The 12,099-nt window shown below is 44.1% G+C and overlaps 1 protein-coding gene across 1 annotated transcript in view; it reads right to left on the reverse strand.

The window, feature by feature from the left end:
- Nucleotides 1-10,422, reverse strand: part of CDH4 (cadherin 4) — a 479,348-nt gene extending 468,926 nt beyond the window's left edge. The window contains exon 1 of the mRNA XM_009643736.2: nucleotides 10,278-10,422. Coding sequence (XP_009642031.1) covers nucleotides 10,278-10,422 — 145 coding nt within the window. The remainder of the gene's footprint in view (nucleotides 1-10,277) is intronic.
- Between the last annotated feature and the right edge of the window lie 1,677 nt (nucleotides 10,423-12,099).

Below are 12,099 nucleotides of genomic sequence, written 5' to 3' on the forward strand. Positions count from 1 at the left end.
CAGCAGGATTAATCAACTACACACATAGAAAATGACTGGGTAGGTAGCAGTTCTTCAAAAAACGATGTGGGAGGTTATACTGGATCACAAGCTGAACATGAGTCAACAGTGTCATACTGTTAAGGAAAAAAAAGCAATCGCATTAGATAAATCAACGGGAGGATTACCTGCAAAACAGGCAAAGTAATCCTCCTCGTCCCCAGCACTGCGAGACTCGGCTGGCATCGTCAGAACAACTTGGGGCAGCAAGCAAAGAGAGGGCTCGGAGAAGGGAGCCCAGGCACGACTCATGAAAGGGAACAAATGAGTGGTTCAGCCCACAGAAACTGAAAAAAAAAATAAAAAATTTTCAAGCTTGTTGGGGAAGAGGAAAAAAAAAAAAAAAGCAACAACTGTTCCCTGTGTCTATGACAAATAGCAACAGGTTTAAATTGCATCAAGAGAGCTCCAGCTTAAACGCGAAGGAAAGAAAGGGAAGCAATATAACATATTGGCTGTGGTCCCTACGACTGGATCTTCAAGACCACACCAGGGACAAAGCTATTACACGGGAGCTGCCATGCCTTGAGGAAGGAGCACATTAGACGTCCTCCTGAGTTTCTCCAGCCCTATTTTTCTGTGAGCCCACGAACAGATTGCAACGAGCAGGTCCAGGTAATATCACAAAAGCTCTCCGTGAAATCACTGAGACTTCTCGAAAAAAACTGTATGGCCAGAAGCAACTATGGGCCAGGTATCAAACACTCAGGGTTGATTTAGAGAGTTACCTATTAACCACCACTGACTGTAGCAGGAACAAACAAGTTATTAAATTTTATGCCGTAAACTAGTCCTGATGTGCGCTTTTTCAAGTGCAACCCTTTCTTTATTTTCCAACATCTTCACAAGCTTGTTCCTTGATGTTTTTACTTCATACACCAGGAATCCCAATATGCTTTTCCTGCTACACGGTGAAGCAGCAAACCTTTGTTTCGCTGACCTGCCTTGTACAATTCTCCAGACCCCAACCGACAGAGCGGGCTGATACATAGCTTTGCATGGAGCAATTTTTGTAATCTTGACTATTTATCTTTGGATAATTGCTATATTCATCATTATTTTAAAGACAATTTTGTTTAATAAGGATTGGAATTGCCACTAGACAAACTCAGTATAACAAAATTTTAGACTAAAAGTAATTTTTGTGACTAATCTATGAACTGCTACAAAATTGTGATTTATAATAGGCATAGTAATAGCCTTAATGATTGCAGTGCTTCCGGGTATCAATGAAACACGCAGATTGGCTCATTTCAAAGCAGAAAGGGCATATTTTTTATTTTTTTTTGCCTTTCCTCCTTCATGGGTGGCCCATACATATCTTCAGGGTCCTTAGAGGAGCTTCCAACATTCCCACTGTGCGTTCCACATAGTGGCTGCTATTACCATGCTAATGTTAATAGGCTGGAGCTTATGTGACCCCTCCGAGCGGCAGATATTGCACAGCATAACTAGCAGCGCACTGAATTACTGCCACTGGCTCTCTATTACAAAACGCTGGCAAATGGTGAGGAACAGTGGCAGGGAAGTAGCGAGGGCACAGCAAAAAATAATTAAAATTTTGTATTGGAAGGGAACAGAAAGCAGGAATCTAAACAGGCTGGCAGAGGGAGATGCTAGAGCCTGGGGTCACGAGGCACGGGGCAGCAAGAGCAGCTGAAAGTCGCTATTTCCAATGGCAGTGCAGCCCATATGCCAGAACATTTGCCACTTCTCTCTCCCTCTGTGCAACTGCAATTCAAAATTAATAAATAAAATAGGGACAATGAATATAAGCAAGAAAAATCATAAAGCCTGTGGCAAAAAGAAATCTTGTTCAACCCAACTATTTTTTTTTATACTGCAGAAAACTCACTTGGGAAAGATTCTACTGAAAGAAGCGAAGCAGCCAGTACTAATGACAAGTATTTTGGGAAAACAGAAACTCCATATGTTCTCCTTTTATTCTACTAAAAATAAAGAGGAAACCAAGAGCTGTTTGAATTAAAGTGTAACATTTCCTTATGCCAAGAGACAAACTATGCCTAAGTTAAGTCTGGACATTAACGGAAGCAACAGTAGAACGCTGGTCCCTGGTTGGGCTGGGGTAGAGTTAAATTTTTTCCATAGTACCTGGTATGGAGCTGTGTTTTGGATCTGTGCTGGAAGCAGCGTTGATAACCCAGGGATGGGTTGGGTCCTGCTGAGCAGGGCTTACACAGAGCCAAGGCCTTTGCTGCTCCTCACCCCACCCCACCAGCGAGCGGCTGGGGGGGCACAAGGAGCTGGGAGGGGACAGAAGGAGGAAGGGGGGGACGTTGGGAGCGATGGTGTCTGTCTTCCCAAGTCACCGTTAGGCGGGATGGAGCCCTCCTGTCCTGGGGATGGCTGAGCACCCGCCTGCCCGTGGGAAGCAGGGAATAAATTCCTTACTTCGCTTTGCTTGTGTGGCTTTTGCTTTAACTGTCTTTATCTCAACCTATGAGTTTTCTCACTTTTACTCTTCCAATTCTCTCCCCCTTCCCACTGGGGGAGGGCTGGGGGGGGAGGTTATGAGTGGCTGGGAGGGGCCGAGTTGCCAGCTGGGGTTAAACCATGACACTGGCGTTTCAACTATTCTCTCTTTAGAGGTTATTCTTCCAAGAACTTACAGAAGCACTATTTCCCTGTAAGGATCATTTTTTGCAGGCTGTTGCAAAGTTTTTACTTAAAGCTATTTGATCTGTATTTGCAGCAAAGCCCAGTTCATCGCTCTGCCTTTTCACATGTTCAGCCCCCAGGGGTTCCACAGGATCACAGCGCAGCAGAGGCTGAAGGCATCTCTGCAGGGCGTCTCGTCCAAGCCCCTGCTCAGCCCAGGGGCAGCCACAGCAGGCACGGAGACTGCGTCCAGTTGGGTTCTGGATATCTCCAAGGATGGAGACTCCACAACATCTCTAAGCAACCTCTTCCACTGTCTGACAACCCTCACACTGGAAGTTTCTTTCCACATTTTAGTGGAATGTCCTGCATTTCAGTTTGTGCCCGCTTCCTTTTGCCTTTTCTCTGTGCACCACTGAGAAGAGCCTGGCTCCATTGGCTCTACACCCTCCATGAGGTAGTTATACACAATGATAAAGACTCCCCCTGAAACTTCTCCAGGCTAAACAATCCCAGCTCTCTCAGCCTTTCCTTTCAGAAATACTAATAAATAAATATTTAAACATCAAACCCAATATATGACAGTAGACTGAGCAGTAAGAAAACCCTCTGATGGCAAGGCTGGCCAAGGACACTTCTGAGCTTTACCTGAAAAAGCAACACTGGGGGGTCATTTAAGCACCAAAAGGAACATTGAATGAGAAGCCACACGCTCTTCAGAACCTTTGCCTAGTGGAAAAAAGGTTGACATACACAGAAATGAATACAGATTAAGTCCATCAAACCAGCATGAATTCCTACTGCAGCGCTCAAGATCAGGGTCCTGGAGAAATCGGTCACCAGTCACTGGCACAGGTTCATCTCAAAACCCTTGTCAAACCATCCAAAACTGGAGCTCCCCGCGGCAAATATTGGTCTTTCTTTTTCAAACACCAATTTCTGGTCCTCATTCTTACCATTTCCTATGCCTAAAAATAAAAAAGTATGTTTTATACAGGAATGGCACCAATTCTGAATATACCGGTACCCTCAAATCAAACAGGAACTCCCTTCTATCCCTATGTTACTCAAATTCATTCCACGATATGAATATATATTAAGAAGCAGATTCCCAATGAAATCCTATCCTCTGTAGTTTTAATCTCTTCTTGCCCTTCAAATAAGACTTTTAAGTATTATCCATATTACTGAAATATTCTATGAGCTACGCACATGGCCCATGCGACTGTCTAAGTACTTCACCAGCTTTAGTCTGCAATAAAATAAGCTACCTCCAGAAAAACATTACATTCATTTCCAGGGTAGAAATTAAGGCAGAAGGAGACTTGCACATAAATATCAATGAAATTAGGTGATGAGAACTGGCATTAGGTCAATGAGAATTAAGCAAGAAAATATTTCACTGCTAGAATAAATAAGTTTCATTTACCACATGCAAAAAAACCCCAGAATTTCCAGAATGCTTTCAGCATCTGCTCTGTGAGATGAGAGCTCACCAGCTCTGTCAGCAAGAGCCAGTTTCTGAACAAAGAAGTGACTTCAAAATTAACACTTTCTAACCTCAAAAGACCTAACATTACCGGTTTGGAGTTCAAAACAACAGGTATTTCACAATAACAACAAATTGATACTGTTCCAGACATGGCTTATTTCCTAAAAGCCTAAGCATAAATAAAGAAATGAATAAATTATTCAACAGAAATTGTTGTTTCATTTTCTTCCTTATTATCTATTTGTTCAGAGTGCCTAATTTGAAGCAGTGCAATTCTTTGAAACAGACAAATTCCTGAAAAAGAGAGAGCTTTGAGTCTGTTGTTGGAGAAGCAGATTTATTCAGATAAAAATCAGTCAGCTCCCCAGAATGCAGAAAAAAGTAATTTTACTTGGGTTTGAGGAATTTGGTTCAAAGCTCTGATCTAGAAAGCAATATATACAGTTATTAAACAGCGTAAGGGGATTAACTCTACAGAGTGTTATTGACTACTCCGGTCTCATTAACTGCAATTTTATTTAGATAAAAATGTCATCTTAAACATCATTTTTGTGTCAGAAGTTAGATCTGAAGAATAACATTAAAAATAAATATGCATTAGCAGTTCCCCAGTCCGCAGCAGCTCTTTCTGGGGTCTCGCCTGGAACTCACGATTGAAATGATGGTTTTGATTTGCAACATGCCCATCAAGAGAAGCTGCTTTTAAAAGAAGTTGTCCCGTGGAATGCAAGAAGTGTTTTCTGAGAGGCAGCTTCACTGGAGCATCTACAAGCTTAACTTAGAAAGCTGATGTCTGACTGCCTCTTTTTCCTCCAAGCAAGGAATGAAGAAAGGTTAGGGAGAGAGTTTTGGGTTCCCGGTGGACTTTTGCCTACTTTCAGATTTTATTAGGGAACTGTGAAGCTAATTACGTGTACGATAACTTTGGTAACTGCTTTTCATGCAGAATCACAGACCAGAAAATAATGAAAGCATGAATGGAAAAGTCTCTCTGTGTTTTAAATCTGGAGCAGCTCAGAGAAGGCACTGGGTATTTCAGCAGGCCGCAGTAGAGCTTCTGTACGGCTACGAGGACCAAGCAACCCTCAAGAGGTGCTCAAAAACCCCACCAAACCAAATGCCAACGTTCCTCATGGTCTTTGCTTCTGAAACACATCCATACGACACACCCGAGGGCACTCGGAAGATGAAGCACAACTGGGTGCACAGGCAGCACCGTGGCACCCTGCACGCCCCATGGGCAGGACACCTTTGGGATGGGGCACCCCCCAGCACACCTCAGAGGCAAGACCTTGGCCAGCAGAAGCCTTTAGGAACCAAGCTCCTACCAAAACTAACAGCGGCCGGGTACCGATGTATTTTTCAGACTCTAGACCCAGGAGAAGTGGGAAGCCAGACGTACAGACAGGCACAACGTCCCCGCGAGCCAATTCACCCCCTGGGGCCACACAACATTGCAGATACGCGCTCGCTTGCTAGGTTACTGTTTGCTACCCCAGGGGCACGCTCCTTCCCTCCGGGCCCTTAGCAAAGCTATAGTATTCCTCCCAAAAGATTCGTCCCGTGCTTTTGCAGGGGCCAAATTTCACATACGCAGTAGTGTTTTGGGGCTGTAGGATTGTTTCCAAGTAGAGCTCTTAGTACATGTCACGTTAACCACCAGAATACAGTATATTTACCTCCAAAAGGAGGTACCATATACATCCCTACAGTTACTACTACATGAAGTGCCAGTAACCAGACTCAAACATAGTTTCCAAAGGTTTGCTCATTTTTATTTTTTTTTTTAATTTAATGTTTGCTTCTACACTGTCCCATGAAGATTTGGAGTGCTGGGGTTTTTTTGGTCTGCCTGTTCTATACTTTTTAAACAGCATTTGCAGCCTTCCTAAGTTTTGCTATTGTAGGCGATGAGGGCTGAATAGGATGGAGGTCTCAGAGGGGAGAACAAAAAGCTGCGAGCATGAAGAACATCCTATCTCTAAAAAAACTTGAGAGATGGCCTCCCTGCTGAATTCTTATGAAAACAACAGGTATTTCAGTAAGGTTTTTCTGTATTTTATCTACTTGTTTTTAACCAAAAATAACACTAGTAGAAACCCTAGCGTGGAAGCAATTACATTTTTATACATTTGCATGAAGCTTGGCTACCTTTGGTTTCATACACTTGCTTAAAGCAGAACATGCTGGCACAGTTTATTCATCTTCCCGTATGAAAATAAACTGTGCTTCCACACGCTTCTACCCAAACGTAACTGCCTACACAAGCAAAGCTATCCTGCTACATCGGTACAGGCACTACTCGGGATGGGCAACAGAAACATGAATCACTCCAGCTGAAGAGATGCATAGAAAAACAAAAAAGGGGCTGTACGTCTCAACTGATTGTAGGGAAAAAAAACTATAACTGTGATGGTACGAGGCTGGAAAAATAATACATTTAACACCGTGATGTCATTCCACCCACTACCAGTTGCCACGGTCTCACAGCATGCCAGTAAAACTTGAATTTCTAATTTAGAAAAAAAAAAATTTTTTTTGTTTTAATTACAACCTTCTAAAAAATCTTACAAAAATGGAAAACCCAAAAATAAACCCAATATCAGGAGTAGCACCCGCCTTGGATCATACTGCACATCACTTTTAGCATCCTACTCCTTATTGCTCTCCTTCCCCGAGAGGCCGCTACCCATCATCATTCCCATATACCCCAGTTAACACTCAGGGATCAGATCCCCGGAGTCAGTCCTGAACTGCCTTCAGCGCAGTACCGCATGTCAGTGCTCCCCACCCCTCAGGACCAATGTTCTCGCCATTTTAAGTTAACATTAATAATTAACAAAGAGAAAAAGATACCCGTGCCGTAATTGTCCTCTGCCATACTGCGGCTTTGAGATTTTTCCTTAGGCTAAAGGAGAAAATAGTTAACGATCCTATTTTAAGCATTATCATGCATCAGTGATCAAGACTAAGTTTATTACCCTGCAAACAAAAACAAAGAACAAAAAATACAAGAGATTACACCCCACTAACTTTTATTAGGAGATGCAGGCACAGCATCTCCAAGGAAGGTACCGGCTCCACAAATCAACTCAGCTCATGCCCCGTCATCAGGCTACAGGGCTGGCAGTGACGTGTAATACGTGGTATTTGTGGCACTACTGGGGAAAACTATTTTAAGTCTAATTAACATGAATTTTTTAGAATGCAAATGCTTTTCATTTATACATAAAACAAAATGCCGTGACATTTCTCCCATCCATTTATCATAAACAAGTTAATTACTGTGTAACAAATAGCTCCTGCTAGAATCTGTATGTTTTGAGGATGTTCGAGAGCTGACTCAGGCAAACAAGATGAACCACAAAGTAGTAGTTAATAGCTTATGGCATACTTGTAATAAAACAATGACTCTGGAAAAGCTCTTGTTGTCAAATTAAGGCTAAGCTATTTCCATTGGAATAAGTCAATTACAAGCAGTCATTATCTGTTTAACTTGATTCAAACCCAGAATACTATAAGCACTTTCATTTTGATACATTCATAACACTGCATACATTTGAGAGCTGGATATCATAAAGCTTAAAAGGAAAAGGCGGGGTTTATGGCCACAGAGCTTAGCCCCGAACCACGTAACATCCAAACTTCCCAACGCTGGCTGAAGTTCACTGCCATGCCGAGGTCTACATGCTACCGGATCTCCAATGTATAAGGTCTTTATAAACCATCCCAGGACTCCCCACATCTCCCTCCTAAGGACAAGGTGAGGGTTAGGCAGCATGAAGACTTCACGTTTGCTCCCTGGAGTCCCCCGAGAGCCATTTGAACTACACACATGCTCCCCCCTCCCAATTCCACGAAAGCACTACAAGGTGAATTCCTACCTACGTTTTTCAGGCAAGCAGTCCCATTTGGCCTGAAGATGAATTACGGAATGCTGATGAATAAGATGGTGGTAGCTGGCAGCAAAGCTTTGCGTGGTAAGATGGTGTGAAACAGTACATATGTCAATCTATCAAACACGATAATGTAAGCAATCTGAACCCATTTTTGGTCTGAACTATTGTACAATACTTCACCCAGATGGAAGAGAGAGATAAACATTTTATGCTTCAGACATATCAAGTGTTAGGAAGTAAAATTAAACCTAAGCTGGAAAACTACCAATTTTACATGCTAGAGTATATATAAAGAACAACACAAGCATGAAGACGAATTTTATGCAGCAGATTTTCTCCCTATTATTGTACAAATTAATTAGATATATTTGTTCCCTACGATAAACAGCAGCGTGTATTTGGCTGTAGATTAAAAGGTGTAAAGATGATCGTTTACTTATTAGCAAACACAGCATTTGCACTTTTTTCTTTCTCCCTCAGTTGACAATATGCTTACAAATCACGTAACTCATGACAACGTTATCAGGACATGGATCTTACAAGTGGTACACGCATGCATAATATCTTGGGGCCAGTTCAGCCTTAAATCAGTGGCAGGTTTGCCATGACTAATGCAGAACTACAATCGGCCCCCTGAAGGATAAAATTAAATAGAAATATATTTTCATTCAAATCAACTTGACAGCCTATCTAAATATAATTTCGTATTTTAAAACTACCAGTTGCAAGTGAAATGACAGCCACTATGCTGTCTTCAAAGTCATTGCCAGCGAACTCCTCTGAACAGACCTTCTGCTCCATCCCTATTGTCCACCTACAGAAACACCCAGCACAGTTTACCAAGCGCTAAACTGCAAAAAAAAAAAAAAAAATACTCCTCCGAGCAAGTATATCAATGATACAATTTTCTAGTAATTGGATAACATTGCTTATCTAGTTATTTCCAAAGCTAAAAAGCATGAAATCTACTCAGCTTACAGACTGACCTGTAAAGCCATCAGTATGTAAGTTTGGGGGAAATTGCTACTAACTGTGTAAACAGTTGGTACTTGGGCTCTTCACTTGTTGCTGTATTCTTGGGCTTGTCTATGTCAATTCCCTATTTGGTTATCTTTCGAACTAAAAATAAACTCCCCAATGCTTACTAATTGATGCCAGGCCAGTCAAGAGAATTCCTGAACAGCAGAACTAAGACAACTGGGCTCAGAAACAAAACCAATTGCCAACTCACGTAGAGAAAAAACGTCCAGTCCTGGATTCTGCTGAAGCCAGGAAGAACACTGACAACTCTCCCTCTCTTTCGAGAAAAATCAAAGTAACGGAGCAGGTGTTTGCTCTGGAGGAAGACAGAAATCCCAGCTTTCTGGCAGAGCCATACGCATGTGAGTAAATGGACTCAGGAGAAGGTAGCAAAGGGTTTAGAAACCCCTGAACAGAGCATCGAGTCCTGATGTGCTCCCCAACTGCCACAATATTCCACCTTTGAGGAATTGCTCTAACATCCACTAATCGTTAGCAATTTGAGTCGAGGAGGGTGCTGGGAGCGGGGGTAGATTTTGATCTTCAAAAATTCTCTTGGAGTAAAACAATGATTTTCTACATCATGCAAATATAAAGTTTAATTATTTTTAACTTGAAAGGGAGACAGATCAATACACAGGATAATCTATTGTTACTTGGATTACGAAGACATCTCAGAATTTACAGTCACAAAAGTGGTTATAATCCTGCAATTACTATAAAGCTAATTGGTAGTTTCTTTTTGCCTGTGTTTTCATGTTGTCAGTGGGGCAGTAATGAAAATGAATGCCACATTTGTGAACAGAATGTCTGTAGGCTTGTTTACCACATTTCCAACAACAACGTCTGCTTTATCATGCATTTCAAAGCAGAGATAATTTAAGGATCTTAGAATTTCATACATAAAAATACTTTCCAAAATATCAAATGTAGAGTTCCTTCAGATGGGGTGGGAGTGGGAGACTTAAAAGCGAAGTGATGACCCCGCATACTACAGGCAAACAATCCACCTGAAGCAGGCAGCACGCGGACTTGGAATGATTCATCTATATTCAAAACTGTGCTCAGGTAAACCACTTAGTGCTTCATCCTCCTACAAACATAATTCTGCAGACAATTTCACCATCAAAACCAGCATCTTTAAGCCTCCTTTCACCTCCCGAAAATACAGTTACTGCAGCACCTATTGAGCTTTTTATTCCACTTACCTTTGAGTAACTTCTGCCCTTCCATGATGGTTTGGGAGACGAATGCTGTGTAGTCGTCTTCTGAAAAGCCAGGCTTGCATGTGGGTCTAACTGTAAGATCCCCATTGTGTGCCTGCAAAAACAAAGCGAGGAAAACACACGCCATGACTTTGGTCATTTGGAAAAAAGTTTTGCACCCAATGACCAGGTATTTAGGCACGGGCAAACCTGAACAGTAAAGCAGTGTGCAAGTAGAAACCGCCTGTGCTAAAGTGCCTATCTGTTGGAGTGGATCCATACCATAGCTGCAAAAATAAAATGGGCCAGAAAATAATTGCCTGACTACAACAGAGAGCATTGTTTGTAGGAAGGCTGGGATACTGGGCACTGTCAGAAGGGGGGAAGAAACAAAGAGCAGCAATTCATCAAGGCGAGCCGTGCTCGCACTGGAGCCACGCAAAGGCCTGATGTTGCAACATCCAAATCACTGAGTTTTGCTATTGAGAAACTGGGCAAGCCCCAGGACTGAAGGAGGTGAAACACCCCAACTCGCAGGAGCCTCAGGAACTCGTGCCCAGGTAAAGTCCCCTTCGCCCTGCAGCAGCCTCCAAGGCTGTGCCTTGCTGCTGCCTCCGTGACACTCCAGGCTCTGCACTAGCCCCAGGGGTGGGAGGGGATGGAAGGGACGGAGGGGATGGAAGGCCCCATCAAAAGTGTAGCAATGCCACTGACTAGCACAACCCCACGCACAACCTGCTGGGATCCAGGGGGAAGCATCCAGCTAAACACTCAGCTGCTCTGCTGCAACTTTGGACCGTGCAGCGGGGGAACCAGCCCCTGCCACAGGGACAGGTTAGTCCGGTGGCGGTAGTCCAGGCTCCCCAGGATGGAGGACACACTCCCTAGCAAGGAGGGTCCCAGACCCCAGCTCCAACCAACTCGCTGTAAGCACATAAGCCAGTGATTTATGCCTAACAAGTGCCAGGTGATTTATGCACAAGCAAGTGGCTGGCGGCAAGGGATTTCTAATGCTCCTGGACTCGGACTGGCGGCGGGGCGAGCCAGAGCGCTGCTCAGCGATGCAGGCTGCGCCTCCGACACCTCCAGTCCCAGCAGCGCAGGCTGAAGCCAGGGGACCTGGAGAGTCACTGCCCCGAGAAAGTGGAACTCCAGGCGCGCACCCGCCTCCCCGGGGAGAGGAGCACAGCTCCCCCGGGCCTCCCGAAACCCTCCTGGACGCGGACGCTGCCGCATTAGAGAGAGAGACAGAAGGGAAGAGGAGCGAAGGGTCCTTTCAGATGAGCTTAGTAAGCAGAAAGCAAGCCAACGTACTCTGCGAAAAATCTCGCTCGGGAGACGGATGCCAGCTACTGCATGGGAAGCGCAAGGAAGCAGCGGCTCCGTGGACTCTGACCGTCGCCGGCAAGATGTTGCCGCGAGGAAACATTTCAAAGGGTCTGACTAGAGATCTAGGATCTAGGCTTTGGATCTAAAAAAAAAAATCACCCAATTATTACAACCGTGCTCCCTAGATGAGAGCTTCTCACTTCTGCACACCCACCAGCCTCCCGAGGGCTCGGACTCGGGACATCCTCACAGATTCAACTTGGCACAGGGGGATTCCGGCAGAAAAACGAGCGGCTCTTGTTTCTGCAGCCAGTCCAACGCGAAAGCACCCGCCCCGCTCGCACCGTAACACTGCAGCCCCGCGTTCAGGCATTTGTGGGTGTTCTGCAGATATCCCTTCATTTCAGGGGGGGAACCCTAAAATACCCAAACTTTCCAGACCACGACACCACCACCCCCCCACTCCCACCCCCGCCCCCGACATTCACGGCCACTT

This window comes from Egretta garzetta, unplaced genomic scaffold (genome assembly GCF_000687185.1).
Source record: "Egretta garzetta isolate BGI_Z169 unplaced genomic scaffold, ASM68718v1 scaffold158, whole genome shotgun sequence".
Classification (NCBI taxonomy): Eukaryota; Metazoa; Chordata; class Aves; order Pelecaniformes; family Ardeidae; genus Egretta; species Egretta garzetta.